Source organism: Berghia stephanieae, chromosome 2 (genome assembly GCF_034508935.2).
Source record: "Berghia stephanieae isolate SIO BIC M18660-M18661 chromosome 2, UCSD_Bste_1.3, whole genome shotgun sequence".
NCBI classification, from domain to species: Eukaryota; Metazoa; Mollusca; class Gastropoda; order Nudibranchia; family Aeolidiidae; genus Berghia; species Berghia stephanieae.
Window position 1 is genome coordinate 22,984,010 of NC_088361.1, and position 19,097 is coordinate 23,003,106.

At 33.5% G+C, this 19,097-nt stretch overlaps 2 protein-coding genes across 5 annotated transcripts in view; one reads left to right on the plus strand and one right to left on the minus strand.

The window, feature by feature from the left end:
* Window positions 1-415: 415 nt before the first annotated feature.
* On the minus strand, window positions 416-11,335 carry LOC144964506 (15-hydroxyprostaglandin dehydrogenase [NAD(+)]-like). 2 transcript variants are annotated; one of them, XM_078898884.1, is made up of 8 exons: window positions 11,257-11,335; window positions 9,443-9,551; window positions 8,761-8,884; window positions 8,197-8,303; window positions 6,819-6,915; window positions 5,777-5,853; window positions 5,129-5,277; window positions 416-4,826 (listed from the first exon to the last, which is right to left on the minus strand). In XM_078898884.1, exons 2-8 carry the CDS (start codon window positions 9,533-9,535, stop codon window positions 4,691-4,693), a joined length of 783 nt encoding a protein of 260 aa, XP_078755010.1. In that variant the 5' UTR covers window positions 9,536-9,551; window positions 11,257-11,335; the 3' UTR covers window positions 416-4,690. The 2 variants fall into 2 exon arrangements, with proteins under 2 accessions (XP_078755010.1, XP_078755009.1); XM_078898883.1 differs by lacking the exon at window positions 11,257-11,335 and adding an exon at window positions 10,393-10,936.
* A 35-nt stretch (window positions 11,336-11,370) lies between these two features.
* Window positions 11,371-19,097, plus strand: part of LOC144964509 (15-hydroxyprostaglandin dehydrogenase [NAD(+)]-like) — a 9,992-nt gene continuing 2,265 nt past the window's right edge. The window contains exons 1-8 of one of the 3 annotated variants that reach the window (XM_078898886.1): window positions 11,371-11,707; window positions 13,057-13,165; window positions 13,637-13,760; window positions 14,608-14,714; window positions 15,275-15,371; window positions 16,892-16,968; window positions 17,267-17,415; window positions 18,206-19,097. The exon at window positions 18,206-19,097 is cut by the window's right edge and continues 2,265 nt beyond it. In XM_078898886.1, coding sequence (XP_078755012.1) covers window positions 13,073-13,165; window positions 13,637-13,760; window positions 14,608-14,714; window positions 15,275-15,371; window positions 16,892-16,968; window positions 17,267-17,415; window positions 18,206-18,341 — 783 coding nt within the window. In that variant the 5' untranslated portion in view covers window positions 11,371-11,707; window positions 13,057-13,072 and the 3' untranslated portion in view covers window positions 18,342-19,097. Of the gene's footprint in view, window positions 11,708-11,826; window positions 11,846-11,872; window positions 11,902-13,056; window positions 13,166-13,636; window positions 13,761-14,607; window positions 14,715-15,274; window positions 15,372-16,891; window positions 16,969-17,266; window positions 17,416-18,205 lie in introns of those variants that run through there. The other 2 variants (XM_078898888.1, XM_078898887.1) reach the window with 2 other exon arrangements.

Below are 19,097 nucleotides of genomic sequence, written 5' to 3' on the forward strand. Positions count from 1 at the left end.
GATGTACAAAGGAAAGAAGAGACCTAAACAGAGGTGCATATCGAGACCCTAACCAACAGAGGTGCACATCAAAACCTGTGTACATTTTTGCTGTCTTTTTGAAAGGCAAAAGTTGGAGGAAACACCAGAGTAATTATTATTAATATTATTAGAAAGTAGAAAAAAGTAATGAGAAACATCATCCTTATCAGCTCTGATTGGCACAGGCATTCAAAGCCATTTTCAAAGCAAACGATTATAATTATAATCCCCAAGTAACAGATTCCCTTACATGTTGTTTTTGTTTTTAAGGGTTTTACGGCGCTTGCAACACATTAAGGTTATATCAGCGCCAGTAAAAAGAAGAAAATGGGATAGTAAAAAGTTCTAGAATTACAATTAAAGCACCCATGAGAAAGTAAGACATAGGGGAACTGGTTTTTTTGTTTGTTGCTTTAGGTCTCCTCCAACACAATTGAGGTTATATGAGAGACCGCTGAAACAAAAAAACAAGCAATCTAACAAAAATAGTACAAATGTAAATCAAAATCATAACCTAAAGATATCATAAGCTAAATTATAAATAACCAAGAACAAACAGACAGAAGATTTACAGAAAAAAAATATCCCCCGTCAAAAATACAATCACAAACCAAAGAAGCAGGATAGGCTAGTAAAGAGAAGAAGAAACGACATCACTATCGGATCGTACACCCATGCGAACATCATAGGTATATGATTCAAGGGTGATGCTCCCATCCAACCACCCGCTAGGGGAACTGGGAACAAATAGGTATCAGATGTAGAATCCAAGAGCATACCACCAATTTACTTAGTTTGAGATCACCTATGAGTCTCATCCGGACACAAGCACAAAATCCAACAATGAGGAATACACTCAAATGCTTACATTATACATTTTAACAAATATAATAATACATAATAACAGAGAGATGATTTACAAGGAAAAATATATCATCTCCCAAAACAATAACTATGCATTTGACTGTTTCCCTCCCAGCCAGGACTCCGGCCAGGGCCAGGACAAAACCAAATAATCTCATTCCAAGACAAAGACAGAAAGCATGTTGGAAACATATAAGGGGATAGAGGACACAGCATGTACCCCCCCTGCCTACTATGGGAGGATTCCCTTACATCATGGCAGCCTAGCATTATGGTATTAAAAACATGAGCAGGTAAACAAACAAATACAGAAATGGAAAAAATAAAAAAAACAAATTACAAATAAATATGAAAACTTAGTTCATTCAATTTTTTCTTGAATAACAACATGAAAATAATATTCTATAAAATGTCTTGATAAGATTAGCTGTAATTTGTTGTATAGTTTATCTGTTTATAAGGGGTTTATGGCTCTTGGGACACCAGTACGTCATTTCAGCACCAGTTTTAAACAAAGATGCAGAGGAAAATTTTAGATATGAAGTTAGAAGCACCAAAAAATTTAAAAAAAAAATAAATTAACTAAAAAAATCAAAAAGGGGGGGGGGGGGGGGGGGGGGGGGGGGAACTGAGTCCAATAAGAACAGAAGATTCCATGTGGACATTTTGACATTACCTAAAAGTTCCATCCAGACACAAACAAAGGACAACACTGTGAAGGAAACACTCAAATGTTTATAAAGTACAGTAAACAATATTTGAAAGTAATACTCATAATAAAGCACAACAGTGACAGAGAGATGATTTACAAGGTAAAACAAAAATATCATCTCTCAAAAAAGGTAATGTACATTAGACTGACTCCTCACAGCTAAGGATTCCCGCCAGGACATGGGTGAAAGAAAAAAACAGCAATCCCAATCAAAAAAAAAAATAAAGACAGAGAGCAACATGGAAAGGGAAAACATATATGGGGGTTAGAGTTCACGACAAGTGGCTTCCTGTCCACCATGGGAGTTTGTTGTATGGCACTTGAGGAAAACCATAAAACAAGCAAAAGCAAAGAAAATAATAATAAAATGCTGTATTTCCTAACCATGACCTCAGGCTAGAGATCGTAACTTACAGACGTGTCATAAAGTCGGTATTTTATTTGCAAAAATCTGAATAGCAAGAAAATAAAAATAAAAGTTACGCTTTGCATTCAGCTGCTAGATCTAAACCCATTATTCCATTAATAAACAACTTCCAAATGTGTTGTATAAATTTTGCGTGTTGTATATAAAATGGTTCAAGAAAAAAAAATGATTGTCAAGAAAAGCAAAATTATTTCAACCAATTTCCCTTTATAGCTGTGGCCAAAACAACACCTAAAATTGGAGGAAATCATAATTTTTCCTCACCCCCTCCCCCTTTAAGAAAACAAAAAACAAAACAAAAAAAAACTCTATATAGAAGGAACAAAATTGACGTCACTCATCTCGCTGTTATTGATTTTAGCTAGCCGTTATTATAAGTAATTTTCACTAAATTGTATCATTTAGACTGTAAACGGTCATGGTTACATACCGTTTTTTTGTGTTGGTGTGTTATATCTAGCTGGCGGAATGTTATAAGTAAATTACCTAAGTGCATAGCATCAATAACGAGTGCATCTGTTTATGAGCCAGATTTGGACATGAGTTTATATCCAGTTTCAGACAAAAGGTCTCCATAGTTCATAATTGTAAAGCATTCACTTCACAAGTAAAGGGACTGGTATTGATTCTGGTGGGTTGAGGTTTATATCTAATCCCCTTGGCAACCCACTTGTGATTCAGTAGCTGAGTCTCTAAGATCAGGTGATAGTACACTATCTAGATGGTAGCAAGTAATTGTTATTATCACAGTTCAACAAGATCAGAGGTAGATCAAAGAATATGACAGCCTTATAGCTAGTCTGTAACCATCTGTAAGTCTACGCCGAATTTAACATTTTAAGAATTTCTTTCAAAATGAATATAGCACCAAATAAAATAATAAATTATTTATCAAGAATTTCATCACAATAGTATCTCTTTTGTACAAGAGAAATGGCAAAAGTTGTATAATGAATTTGTATTACAAAGTAACTATTGCAAAAGAAACAGTTACTAATTATGACCCATCATATCAAGAATTATAATCACAATAGTATATATGTCAATATATAGTACAAGAGAACTGCAAAATTAAGAGAATTGCAAAAATTGTATAATGAATTACAAAGTCGAAAATAGAAAGTAGGCCCTTCCGCCACGCCATAAGATATTGTCACCTGGGCATTCCATGAATAAATAGAGATAATCCATCAAACAGGATGTCTGATGTCAACAGGAATCACCCATGTTGTCACTGTGAGATACCATCACCTAGGCATTCCATGAAGGAATATAGATAATTCATCAAACAGGATGTCTGATGTCAACAGGAATCACCCATGTTGTCACAGTGAGATACCGTTGTCTAGGCATTCCATGAAGGAATATAGATAATTCATCAAACAGGATGTCTGATGTCAATAGGAATCATCCATGTTGTCACAGTGAGATACCGTTGTCTAGGCATTCCATGAAGGAATATAGATAATCCATCAAACAGGATGTCTGATGTCAACAGGAATCATCCATGTTGACCAATTGAGCAAAATGGGGGTTATTAATCTTGCCCAAGGAAAAAAACGAAAGTTTCTGAAGTGGTGCTTGAACCCGGGACCTTCCGGATCACAGTGCAATGCCTTAATCACTGGACCATTTCGCCCCCATGAATTACAAAGTAATAAACAGTTACTAATTATGCCTCACCATTTAGCCAAGATGAACCAGAAAGCCAAAAGTGAAAGTCAAGATTAAATTATCAGAAAAATGAAATTTTAGTCTTTTTCAATCTCATGAAACTGCGTTAGTTCATCTCAATAGAACATATCAAGGGTGTCCGACTTTAACCTAACAACGCCATGTGCAGTTATTTTTTTTAAAGCTTATATTAAAGGCCAACCCTTCACTGCTTACCCTTGTGACCAAAAGAGAACTAATCACAATATCGTTATTTGGTGGGAATAGTCATGTAACTTAAACACACATGACTAGGATTATTGCAGAAGCCTTACTGTTTAGTTGTTTTTTTTTGGCTTTTTTTTTTGTTTTTTTTTTCTTATCAAAATCACCTCTCTCACACGTATATGGTTAGAGTCTGATATCCTTATCAACTTATTTTATCAACTTATTATATCAACTTAATTGATTTCTCATATTTTTTTGGTGTAAATTGCAATTTTGCAGCTATGTGGTCTTGTGGTATGACACTCGCTTTTGGATCGGAAGATCCTGGGTTCGAGTCTCTCTCAGCGCATAGTTGAGTCCTTGGAAAAAGGCTCTTTACTCACATTCTCTCACCGTACTCAGGTGTAAAATGAATACCTGGTCGTTAACAGCATTGTCTTTGTCGGAAAAAATTGTAATATCGCCTAACAGGCGTCATGTCTCATTCTACATGTTACATGTTGCTGTTGGTCAGGGACCCTTTGTAAAGCGCTTTGAGCATGTTTAGTGGGTATTGAGCTATATGACAGCTCAAAATTCAATGTTTAGTATCCGAATCAGCCCAACATAATACCGTTTTGTAATGATAGGTCACAATTATGACACTAATTATTGGTGACAATGCTAGACAAAAAATTTAAATCATGACATTTTTTTTTTTTTAACAAATAGAAAAAAAAATCTTAAAGTTATACAACAATGACAAGAAAAGTTTTCAACAAATAGACATGACAATCTTTTCAGCATCACAATTTTGGCTTGACACGTCTTCCACTCTTCCTATTGTATTGAACACCATCTGCTTTTGAGACTGTTATGACGTCACCATTGCAGTTGTCACTCTCTACAAGTTGGAGGAAGCCTTTGACTACAGTGTCGACTCTATAAAAAATATAGTGGTGGGGGGGGGGGGGGGGGGGGAAAGGATAATTGTGAAATAAAAAATAAATCTTATTGAAAACAAAGTATCAGAGAGTAATCGCTTATACTGTAAAGTACAATCAAAACAAAAATCAAACACAGAGAGAGAGAAATCTTAAACAAAAAACACATGAACTTAAGGTTCTCACAGTCCTTTTAAAGATAACTATACAAGGATAAATGGAAAAATTAAATTGGTAATCTTTAATCTAAAAAATGCAATTTAGAAAGCTCATTACTTTGGTGAACTTTGCACGACTTACTCAATAAGTCCAGTATATTCTAGAGTTTGCTGAGCTTCCTTCAAATGATAACAACTGTTTTCTTCAATTGAATCGATGAATGCAGTGTCAGCAAAAAATGGACACATGCAGGCCATCTGAATGCCATAGCCCTTTATATGAGGGTTCACCTGAAAAAACAACCAAAAAACATGTGAACATATAAATGATAATTGAATAATTCAATATACGTGCATATTTCCATACCCAAAGCACTTCAAAGTGATGATTTTTTACAATAAAATATAATTACATAATCCAACATCTGGAATGATTTCAATTCTCAGTATGAGAAAAACAAGTGCCATTTCGAATTCACATTGTATTACAGGCTTCGATAAATATTGTCCGAGGAAGAAAAAAATAATTCAATATCCCCCCCCCCCCCCCTCTCTCTCTCTCTCTCTCTCTCTCTCTCTCTCTTTCTCTCTCTCTCACTCTCTGTCTCTCTTTCTCTCCCTCCCTTTTTCTTTATATATATTTCTGTCAGTTTGTCTGTTCATCTATTCATCTATTTCAATCTTTTTCATAATTTTCCAGGCTTACATAAAGCTGGCTATAAAATAATATCATTCTAAAAAGCATATGCAGGCATGAACATTTCGATAATTGAGAGTAAAATCCACTCACAGCCCAACTCAAAGTAAACCCAACAACGCCGTGCTTGGTGGCAGAGTACGATGGAAAAAAGTAGACAGGCATCAATCCTTGAAAGAGAAAAAAACAAAACATAAACAAACATAAATCCATAAGGTTTACGCTGAAACCCTTTATCAGACTCATTCATACAAAGCATTTGACAGTCAGTGGGATTGACGATCAATGTTCCTTATAATGGAGATTTTTGTTGAATCTGAGGTGACATGTTTGACATTAAAGATACATGGAAGCGACCTTGTATTTACTTAAAGGAGGTAAGAATAAATGGAATACCCCCTTGCCACATTTGACTGCAAGCACTACGGTTTTTGCGTTGGAGGTAGATATGAGACAATTCACTGAAAAAATACATGGCTTCTGAAACACCTCTATCTGACAAAAAGAGGATACTCGGTCTGTTTGACTTTAGCAGTCTATTGATGTTGTAACCTAAACTTAAAGGTCGACTTGTAATCTACTAAGTAATTGAGAGCAGGCTTTTGGGTGTTTGATGACAGTTGTAGAACTGTTAAAAAAGTGTTTGTGTGTTCCACACTATTTTCACTTTTTAGTTTAAAAAAAAATAGTAAGAATTTAATTCAATCATAATTGATGCCAACATTTATCGGGTTATAGCTAATTGTAGAAATTGTTTTTACTGAGAAAACGATAACTGCGATTCATCTTTGACTTAAATGTGAAGATAATGTCAGGTTAGAGAATACTGAGAGGTATCTCTGTCGTCTATCTGAAATTTAGTAATGTATTTATGTCTTTATTGTTTTTTTGTTGTTAACTGAAGAAGGGTTTTGAGCCTGAAACGTTCTGTGTTTGGTATTTTGTTCTTTTTTTAATCTGTTATATTCATTTTTGTTTATTATCCACAGCTTCTAGCAGCCTAGTATCAGTTTTACCTCATCAAAGACTGTTTATTATCAATTGCCAATTCTTTAAAGGTACCATCATACTTGGAGACAGCATTACATTGGCGAAAAAATCACAAACATGACAGTGAGTTGTCACTTGCATTTACCTGCTATGGAAGCTACATTGACGATGACTCCACCCCTTCCCCCCTGGTCCTTTCTCATGTGATTAATGGCCAGCTGTGATCCTTTGATGACAGCAAACTGTTGTAAGGAAGGCAAAAGAAATGAAATAGATAAAACTTTGTAGAAAGCAGTGAAAGAAAGAAAAATAAACAATTGCATTTTAAAACGGGTAAGCTAGGTATTTCTCATGTGAACAAAGTTAAGAAAACGACAAAGCAGTTATCAACGTCCCTTTCGATAACGATAGAAGACAAATACAGAGGAGATTTAATGAGGACAACAACAGTGTCAGCTAAAGACACCAGTGAGAGTGTCAAAACGTGCAAGGCATGTTTTCTTTGTTTTCATTTTTGTATACTAGTGGAAAATCTGCAATATTTACAAGGATATTAAGGCTATTATGAACAAGCACCCATCTATTTAATTATTATACGTAAATTATATGTGTTGTGGAAATTAATAGAGATTGAGATGAATCTTTGGAGCAATCAATGATCAAAATTATTCCGGAAATAAAGTCTGTAGGTGCCCACAAGTGAATCTAACAACAGGGTTTTTGTTTTTGTTTTTAAGGGTTTTACGGCGCTTGCAACACATTTAGGTTATATCAGCGCCAGTAAAAAGGAAGAAAATGGGATAGTAAAAAGTTTTAGAATTACAATTAAAGCACCCAAGAAAAAGTAAGACAAAGGGGAATTGAGAGTAAAATAGATGTAGATTCCAAGAGCATACCACCAATGTACTTAGTTTGACATCACCTACAAGTCTCATCCAGACACAAGCACAAAATCCAACAAAGAGGAACACACTCAAATGCTCACATTATACATTCAAAATAAAAATAATAATACATAACAGAGAGATGATTTACAAGGAAAAAAATATCATCTCCCAAAACAATAACTATGCATTTGACTGTTTCCCTCCCAGCTAGGATCCCGCCAGTGCCAGGACAAAACCAAGTAATCTCATTCCAAGACAAAGACAGAAAGCATGTTGGAAAACAGATATAACGGGATAGAAGACAGTGTGTACCTCTCTGCCCACTATGGGAGGTCAGGATCCCCACCCAGCTAACAACAGGGTGGGCAGATAGATAATCCCAACATCAAATGACCGATCATCATGCCCTAGCAGATTTTACAATCATTTGAGTCAACAGGTGATAGAATTACCCTAAATTCAAGAAAGAATTGCAAGTTACTCTTTTATCAATCTGTAAAATATAGTTTTTAAAAATTTTGATTTGGTATTTATTCTGTACTCGTTGGCAAAAATCTAACATGGACTGTATGGAACAAACTTGAACCCCAACCCCTTTTTTTAAAGAATAGAAACTGAGAATAAAACCCAACTCACAAGGTTGATGTCAATCACATCTCTCACACGTGATTCATTCATTATGCCAGCATTATTCACCATCAAGTCAACGTGGCCAAACTTGGAGACAGCCTCCTTGAACACATCTGTAAATATAAATATGTCATGAATGTCACATTGATCTCAGTAATCAAATTTCTTTTATTCCAATTCTTCAAGTATTCCAAAATTGATAATAAAAATAAAATAAGCAAGCGATTGAAACGAATGTATATAGATAGTCCCTATATTTCCACAGATACTGTGCTGTGTGGCACTAACGTATCATCAACAAATTGAAAATGACATAACTAATTTCATGATATCATTATATTTTCACCATAAAGAAATCTTGGAAAACTATTTTGCCTTCTGACTTTAATTTAAAGATGGCAGTGTTTTACAGGCAATCAGCATCATTTCTATTTAATGATAATAATAATAATAATAATAATAATAATAATTATTATTATTATTATTATTATTATTATTATTATTATTATTATTATTATTATTATTATTATTATTATTATTATTATTAGTATTATTATTATAATAACTTACTTGATAAATTTTCTTCGGACCGGACATCACACTGTATAAACATGGCTTTGTCTTTTCCATAATTCTCCTGTAACTCTTGTTCTACACCTTTGCCTTTCTGTCCTTGAACATCGGAGAGACAAACCTGAGTAAAAAGGAAGGATATGAAAATATTTCATGTGTCATTATTCTTTCAAAATATTTCAAAGTGGTTGAAATAACAATCTGTGAACTAGAAGTTCATTCTCAAAATAAGAATCATCTCATCTAGATGGAAAACGAAGCAGATATTTAAAATTCAGTTTTAAACATTGAGCTCTTACATTGTCTGTACACGCTGGTTTTAAATGTTTTCCCTCAGTTTTGCCACTTTAAGGTCATATCATTAACTATGAAAAAGGCAGATGATGGGCCATTTAAATTTAAAAGATCAAAGATTTAAGATTTAGCCCAATGGTAAGACCAATTATTTTAATAGAGTGTACTATTATGACAATCTAATACATACAACATATTTCGTGTTACTTGAAGAAGGCCAAAAGGCCAAGACGTCGTTTGTTTTGTATTGTTCCCTTATAATATATGAGTCACATTTACTCACTTTGTCTTTCTCTCCATCCTCGAATCTATAATTGCAATTGACATGAGATCAATTTAATAGAGTAAAGACATAAATTTGGCAAAAAATAAAACCATGACCTACTGAAGCTCCACGAGATAGGAGAGCCTCTGAGAAAGCTTTACCAAGTCCTTGGGCAGCCCCAGTCACCAAAGCTGTAGCTCCTCGCAAACGCATCTCTATTAGAATTTATCTGGAAAAAAATTGTCTCCACAACATATTAAATGGTAATGACAAACACAACTGATTTGAATTTTTAAAAAATGAATAGATAAAAAGACCTCAACTACACTGGATGAAAAATGCCAACAATGATACAGAGCAATTCCACAGAATCAATGTTCACTGTGCTAAACAATACTTCATTCCATTTCATTTAGTATGCTGCCTGTAATCAATGATATACGTGTATTTATATATATATATATAATATATATATATATATTATATATATATATATATATATATATATATTCGTAAAAATGACTCGTTACTGTCATGCATCCCCTTTTTTACAAGCACTCATAAACTCAATCATTCTATAGCTAGGTACTCCTTCACACCAGAATCAAAGGGGATAATGTGTAAAGGCCCGCTCCATCACTGTATCATACACACTTAATGTATTTATCACACTCACTCGTTTGTGAAAATGAATAAACATTGTAATACAAAAGTTCATTTTTAGGCGCCACCTCCCACAGCACGTAAAATTCCTTCAAATATCTGGTTCAAACACACCAAATACCAGTGGTAGCAACGAGTACCTATATATAATTGGTGGTCAGAGATATGGATGCTTTTCACATTCATATTGGTGGTAGTGATCCTTAATAAATAAAATATTGCGAAAATAAACCAGGTCACAATCACAAAGGTTCAGAGAGATCCTACCAAAGATATAAAGATCAGCAAGAAAGCAAACTCGAATGCGAAAATGCATGTCTTCCATCTTAATGGATTTATCACACTCACTTGTTTGTGAAATTGAATAAACTTCGTAATACAAAAGTACATTTTTAAACGCCACTTACCACAGAACTAAACTGCTCTCAAATAATATTATCTGAGTCAAAATTCAAACACATCAAATAACCGGTGGCAGTGACCATAAATGGCCATAAATTGAAAACAAACCAGGTCACAAAGGTTAGAGATCATAACAAAGAGGTAAATATTAGCAAGAAAGGAAACTCGAATGTGAAAATGAATGTTTTCCATGATGACTGGAGGAATTAATAACTCGTGACGTAATGATTATAATTAAGAGAATCTGTTGAGCTTTTTTCAAGTCATTTCAGCGCCAGTAAGAAAGGAATATGACAAAGGAAACGCTGTATCTGAAGTTAAAAGCACCAAAGTAAAGCAAGACAACTGCAACTGGTTCAAACACAGAGCAGAAGATTCAAAGAGTACTATTATTGTAATAATTGGTATTATTAGCATTGTATTTTTGTGTGGTTATAAATGGTATCATTTTAATTTTTGGTTTCATTTATCATTCTGTTCTTTTTTTTTTTTTTTTCTTCGCACATTCATGTATGTTGCCATCAATTTGTCTGAATTAGTATTGAATAAACTTTGAAACTTTGAAACTAAATCCGGGAACAATTAAAAAAAAAAAAAGGACCCCGCTTTGAAGGATGCACTCAAATGTTTATCATGTGCAATGTTTGCAATAATATATTCGAAACTCAAAATTAATATCTATAATGACGCATTATTTAAAAAGAGAAGAAGAAGAAGAAGAAGAAGAAGAAGAAGAAGAAGAAGAAGAAGAAGAAGAAGAAGAAGAAGAAGAAGAAGAAGAAGAAGAAGAAGGAGGAGGAGGAGGGGGAGGATGAGGAGGGGGGAATTTATCTGATGTAAATAACTGTAGCATGCGAGGAACTAATTACTAGATCATCTCTGGTAGCACTCTTGTAGTTATCACGCACGAGTTTAGTCTTTAGTTTCTTTTCTCGCGTTCTTTTTTTTTTTTTTAGACCCAGGTTTTCTCGCGTTCTTTTAGTGATATCTTACCTGTCGTCCTTTTTGTAACCTATGACCCTTGTCACCTATGACCCAATCCTCAGGTCAATGGTCATTGTGATGATGGTGGTTAGTTCGAAGTAAACAGTAGAAGAGAAAGTTGAGAAAGCATTTCAAATTGAAAAAGAATTGCGCTGCTTTGGAACGTTTATCGGCATTCATTAAAAGGAGAGCACATAGAGGATTGCGAATATAGCGGAATCGTGATAAATTTAGGTCCAGTCTACTTTTATGAAGTGAACGTGTCGTGGAAAAGTGAGAGAGGAAATTTTGTCGACACCGCCTCAATCACTCATCAAATTCACTAACGACGTGAGGGTAGGTACCTTTCCTCTGTTTGCGAGAATAGATATCGTCACTTTCAAAATAATTTAATCGGTGTTTTAAATATGTGAACTCTGATCTTAGGAATTAAGCAGTTGGCAGAATTTTTTCACACACTTTTGTATCAGCAGAGTGTGTTGTGGTTATTGTTACACTTACACTTACACTGTTGACTGTTGATCATCCCGGTAGAATCAGGCTCCTGGGTCTACTTTTACTTTTAGTTTATACTAACTTTACTCTGGAAATTGGAAACGATTCAAAATCTACTTGGCAATATTTTCAGCAATGGAATTAATAAATGCCAGGCTTTGAAAATTTCAAATAAAACTCAACCTATGAAATCTAATTTCATTTTTCATGTCCGAATTCTAAAAGTAAAAGAAGCTAAACATTCCAAACTCTAGAAAAAGAACGTGTTCTATGTAAAAAGTTAAGAAGGCAAATTCCATCCAATGCAATAAGGTTGTTCAAAACCAAAATCAGCTTCAAGAGAAATGCTATAAAAACCCAGTTAAATCAATACTGGAATATAATAACAGTTTTGTATAGCCTACGTGTCATGAAAACCAATTTGGAAGAAAGAAAATGTACAAAGGAATGATGAGATAAGATACACAATAAAGCAGAGGCACACACACACATTAAACAATCAGGATTGTTATCTCATCATGGAGTTTAGGCTGAAATAAAATCTATCCAAAGGATTAAAATTACCATTGTAGAGATTCCAGTAATGAAAGCAAGTAAGATACAAAATCGGCAGTACGGGTATCAAACTTTTAATATTTCCCCATCTAATGCTCGTTGGAAGCTTCTAAATAGACTAAGAAATTACTCCTGGTTTAGTGGGGTGTGTGCATTTTTTATGAGCTTCAAATTCCTTTGTAAGATTAAAGGTATTTAAATGGTTTGTTGTCTTTGTCACATGAGACAAATCTCTTACATTTTGATAGATATATCAATTATATAAGAAAATCAATCCATAAGAATAAATTTGGTGTACTATTTTGTTTGTTGTTTTTGTTTATTGTTTGTATTTGTTTGTGCATTTTATCGGTGAACTTAACAGGAAAGAAAACATTATTAGGTCCATAACATTAAATATTAAATAATATGTTACTTATGAAGTCAGGCGAGAATCAAGAGAAATCATAAAAATCAACTTGAAAGTATTATCAAGTTCAGTTACTGTTCTTCTGTAGGGAACATAATATGCTTCTTCAGTTGTTGAGAATTCACTGGATTATTTGCAGAAACTTAACTAAGTTTATCGAGTCATCATTAAATTTGCCGCAGAAGCAGATTCGTTGAATTACCCAGAGATGTTCATTTTTCCTCAGATAAACTCTTTACAGAATGCGTTTGCGAGGAGCTACAGCTTTGGTGACAGGCGCTGCTCAAGGACTGGGAAAAGCTTTCTCTGAAGCGCTTCTATCTCGAGGAGCCTCAGTATGTCAATTATTTTAGGTTTCTTAAACTTGCATGTACTTCCTCCATCCAAGTTCATAGCATTTTAAAACAATAAATTATTCAAAACACAGGAATTGAAGGTTTAGGTTACGAATTTGTTCATAGAATGATGAGCGAATCTGTGTTATCTATTTTATTATTATTTTTTTTTTCATGTTGATCAGTTAAATGAGCTTTTAATCAATGGAATTGATTGTGAGAAGTTTGTCTTTCAACTTTAACCAGATCGCTGATTTGACAATATGAAAGATTGAACAAGGAAAAAAAGCCGGTCTTTTTATGTCTCAATTCTAAGTTCAATACGAGAGCATATTCTCCTCCTAACAAAATGCAATGGGATGGTTTTTGAAATAATGGCTAGGTTAGCTCTCAGATTCTCATTTTAAACCCATTCTAATTTTTTGAAAGAATTTTCAAACCTACTTTACATTTTTTGTTCTTTTCCTTCAGGTTTGTCTCTCTGATGTGCAAGGCGATAAAGGAAAAGATGTAGAGCGAGAGCTTCAGAAGAAATATGGAAAAGACAAGGCAATGTTTATACAGTGTGATGTACGGTCAGAAGAAACGTTTTCAAGTATGTTATAAAAAATAAATCTTGTCTGTTTCTTCATAGTGCCATTCTATTCTTTTTAAAATAAGCCCTACTTCAAGACGTGAATAAAAACTTCAATGAATTCACTTACATGGTTCAATGTTTAATAATAATGATAATAATAATAATAATAATAATAATAATAATAATAATAATAATAATAATAATAATAGTAATAATAATAATAATAGTAAAATGATAATAATAGCAATAATAATGATAATAATAATAATAATAAAAAAATTAAAACAAAAAATTATGCCTTTTGCGCCACGACATCATAAGATATCGTCGCCTAGGCATTCCACGAAGGAATATAGATAACTCATCAAACAAGATGTCTGATATCAACAGGAATCACCCATGTTGTCCAAGTGAGCAATTTGGGGGTTAATAATCTTGTCCAAGGAAAAAAACTAAAATGCCTGAAGCGGGGCTCGAACCCGGGTCATCCAGGTCACAGTGCAATACCTTAACCACTCAGCCACCTCGCCCCCGAATAATAATCATAGCAATAAGAATAATAATAATAATCATAATAATGATGATGATGATGATGATGATGATCATATTAATAATAATTGTTATTGTTGTTGTTGTTGTTGTATTGAGGGGCAAGATTATTGCAATTTTTGACTCGTGATATGATATAATATGAAATTATAAACAGCATGAAATACAATCTATTATCTCTAAATAAATCATCAATAAAAATTAAAGTATTTAGGAAAATCTTCACTATGAAATTGAAATTCAAATCATCAGAATCAGAATAGAATATTTGCTTTCTTAGATCAAGTAAAAAGTCATGACATGTGTAACTTTACAGGTGTGTTCAAGGAGGCTGTCTCCAAGTTTGGCCACATTGACTTGATGGTGAATAATGCTGGCATAATGAATGAATCGCGTGTGAGAGACGCAATAGATGTCAATCTAGTAAGTGAAGTTTAATTCTCAGTATATGAAAAAAATGAAGGTAAAGACTAATATGTATATAATCTGAACCTGATTTCTTCTTTTTCTTCTTCTTCTTCTTCTTCTTCTTCTTCTTCTTCTTCTTCTTCTTCTTCTTCTTCTTCTTCTTCTTCTTCTTCTTCTTCTTCTTCTTCTTCTTCTTCTTCTTCTTCTTCTTCTTCTTCTTCTTCTTCTTCTTCTTCTTCTTCTCCTCCTCCTCTTCCTCCTCCTCCTCCTCCCCCTCCTTTAATAAACTGGCTGACTCAGTCAGAGTATTAGTGTTGATGAGCCTATCCAAAAAAAAAAAAAAAGAAAAGAATTGTGGCAATAAACTGATTATATGTAGCGCATCTTTATCGTCTCAGTATTAATCAAAAGCTTGATTCAGGCAAACAGCTTGTTCCATAGGCCGAACGTTTTGTAGTAAAGTGAAGTGTAGTGTAGTCAAACCACTGACTTTTACCTCTAAGTTAAGATGGCTGCCAACGTTATTCTTCCAAACACTTTGACATGCTTGAGTTCTTTTGCTTTCCTTCCAAAAGTTTGCTGTCATCAAAGGATCACAACTTGCCATTAACCACATGAGAAAGGATGAAGGAGGAAGGGGTGGAGTTATCATCAATGTGGCGTCTACAGCAGGTACTTGTACAATTAATTATCTGCCCTTGTTAAATAGCAGGATTTTCCTTTTACCACAAGGGACCAAGGACAGAGAGAGCTCCCCAGTTCAGGTCGACTGATTTTTTTGGGATGTTTTGTTTTTTTTCTTGTATATTTCCTTCTTGCTTTGTCTGGCACCTTTCATACACACTTGTTCAGTTCTTTATCATAAAACTGAAGACTTTGTAATGATTGTCTGTCAGACCATGGCAGGGAATACATGGGAGTGTACTGGATGTTGTTGGAGTCAATGGCCGAACTGTAAATCGTTGCGCTTGTATCGAAGTCAGACAATGTTGAGTTTTGTCAATGACCAGATGTTTGACAACCATCCCAAATTCTGACTATTGGAGTAGTGTCCTATCATATGACATAAACATATGAGATCAAAAGAAAAAAGAAAAAAAACAAAGGTCAACACCAACCACCTCTCCCTGCCCTTCGATAAACCTCATACATGACACAGTGGAATTTTTTTATATTGCTTTGTCCAATAATTTTTGCAGCAAATGGTGCATATCTTTGTTTTTAACAATCTTTGATGTGGTTTTACAATATCTTTGAAATGTGGCTAGAGCAGGGTCTGTTGAGATTTTGAAACAGAGTATCATTTTACTCTACAAATATTGAATCATCCCAAAACCCTTAAAAAAGCAAAACATAAAAACAAACCCAAAAGGAAAACAATGATGCGCTAGAGATGCAAATATAGATTTCAATAAAAATTAGGATCACAAATCATATTAGCAATCCTTCCTTCACACCAGCTATCAATGATAATACAATTATTACATAGTTCTCAAGAGCTTATTCTGCAGGAGGGACCACTCCTCCACCAGCACCCCTCCCCTATTTGTCTTGCGTTGAAGTTCCATGCCCGGAGTCATTAATTTATTACAGTAGATTGTTTGCTGTTATGAAGCTCTTTTTGGTATAAATTCTTTTATCATGAAATAATTTCTGAATAATTGCTGCACATCTGTCCTCCAATCAATCGCCTGCCTACTGAATGGCTTTTTGTTCCTTAACAGGCCTTGTGGTTTAGTAGTATGATACTTGCCTTCGTATTGGAAGGTCCAGGGTTTGAGTCCCGCTCTGGGTGGCGCATATTTGAGTCCTTAGAAATTACTCACATTCTCTCAACATACTCAGGTGCAAAATGAGTACCTGGCCATTAACAGCGTTGTCTCTGTCTGAAAAATTGTAATATCCCCTACTAGGTGTCATGTCCCATTTTAAATCTTAAGTATTGCTGTTGGCTAGGGATGCCCTGTAAAGCACTTTGAGCACATTTAGTGGATATTATGTGATATGAACAAATCCCAAGGCCTTGTTTTATCTGGTTTGTCTCATATCAACCACTTTTGTTATAGGCTTGATATAATAAAAATAACAAATACTGGTATTTGATACTGAATTAATTTTATTATTTGCCATGTTTTAAACAGTTTTGCCTGCCTATTCTTGTACTTATACTCTTCTTACTTTGTTATAAACAGGATTGGTCCCCGTTTACTTTTCTCCGACCTACTCCGCCACCAAGTATGGAGTTGTTGGGTTTTCCCTCAGTTGGGCAGTAAGTCTTCTCCACCTTCAATTTTTAAATGTCTTGCTCTAATGAGCTGTCTGTTAATTATATTTAATGTCAATGCTGAGATAATTTCTAAAAATGCTTTATGTAATATTTGACCCATTGCCTCCATCGTTGAGAACCAGGAAATTGAATATACAGTGTAAATTATGAAATTACAGTTCATTTTCTGTTTTTGTTGGTAATTCACAGCATTACTCTTATGATACAATTATTACATAGTTCTCAAGAGCCAAGAGCTTATTCTGCAAAAACTGACACTGCTATTTTGTCAAATGTCTAGGTAAATCCTCATATCAAGGAATACGGTATTCAGATGGGTTGTTTGTGTCCTGCTTTTACTGACACGGCTATTTTGGATTCGGTAGAAGAAAACAGATGCCTCCACTTGACGGAAGCTGAGCATATTATTCGTGAAATTGGAATAAATGAGTAAGTCTAGTTTAGTCAATCTTAATCAATTTTTTTCATTTAATCATAATCATTTTAAGTTTTGAAATTTATACTTTTTGTACAATGTGGTTTTTTTTGTTTGTTGTTTTGTTTTTTATTACATCAGATGCACTTAGAGTTATATTACAAGAGAGGTTGACTCAATATAAATGTACACAATCATTAATATTATTATTATTATTATTATTATTATTATTATTATTATTATTATTATTATTATTATTATTATTATTATTATTATTATCATTATCATTATCATTATTATTATTATTATTATTATTATTATTATTATTATTATTATTATTAATATTATTATTATTATTATTATTATTATTATTATTATTATTATTATTATTATTATTATTATTATCATTAAATGGTGACTTAATTTAAAATGCATTCAGTTATTACACCCTCATTAAATCTATTTCTATTAAGTATCTCACAAGTTTTAGAATACTTAAAGAATAGAAATATCCACCACTCTTTTTCAATCATTTTTACGGGCCATATATCTTTATCTTTTGATAGTGAATGAACATTTTTATACTCTGAACTTATATAGCAATTTTCAAGCGATTCTGATTCTGTTATGGTTTTTTTGTTTTTTAAATTAATTAATTTATTTATTTTTGTTTTTTGTTTCTATTCTTATGGTTATTTTTTTTTACTATTATTATTGTACAAATTGCGTGGGTTACTATTTGATGCCTTCAAAGTCATTCATGTGTTTTGATAACGTTTTGCCCCACTGTGCTCCTTATTATAGGGTGGACGCTGTGACCAAAGGTTTCCTCCAACTAGTAGAGAGTGACAGCTGCAATGGTGACGTCATGACCATTTCAAAAGCAGACGGTATTCAGTACAATAGAAAGAATGGCAGACGAGTCAGGGCAAAACTGTGATAAATCTAGAAAGGTTGTTGGAATCCATTTGTGATGTTGTTTTGTTACATTTTTTTTTCTATTTTATCAAGCTTATTGACATAATCAATAAATGTGAGAATCTTTTGATACTTTAAAATTTACAAATTTTTAAGATGGAACTCAGAAAGTTCTTACGTCATAATGTTGGCATTTAATTGTATGTTGAGATAATTAGCTTATATAATGTTACAAAAGGTTGTTTTCATAACATTTCTCTTGCTTTAGGGTTAAAATTTGATAAATGATTTTTGAAATGTAAAAGACAAGGACCAAAACAAAAGCTGGAGTAGCTTCTCAAACTCAAATAGACCAACAAGTGATCCACACTTTTTCGGCTTTTTGAGAAGATTCCATATACAGTACACCTTGGTTACAATAAAGCCAATAGGATTGGAGGTCAGTGTTTGTTATAACCAATGTATGTTGAACCCAAAGTGTCACTTTTGACATTAATTTGCAAAGGATAAAACCTTGAAAGTACATAAAGTTAATAAAATTAAATTGATCACACCATTGTGTAATAAAGCCCATTGAGTGTGGAAAGGAATTAAAGATTTCTTTTTTTTTCAAGTATTGTTTTTACTCAGCATGCTCTTTGCAGTTTTGATTATTTTGTTGTAGCTGAGGTGTTTAATTGCGTCTAATTGGAGATTGATGATTTTTTTTGTTGAATCTGAGATTTTGTTGGATCCGAGATGACTGTATCGAAGGTGCAATGTAATATTCTAAATAGGA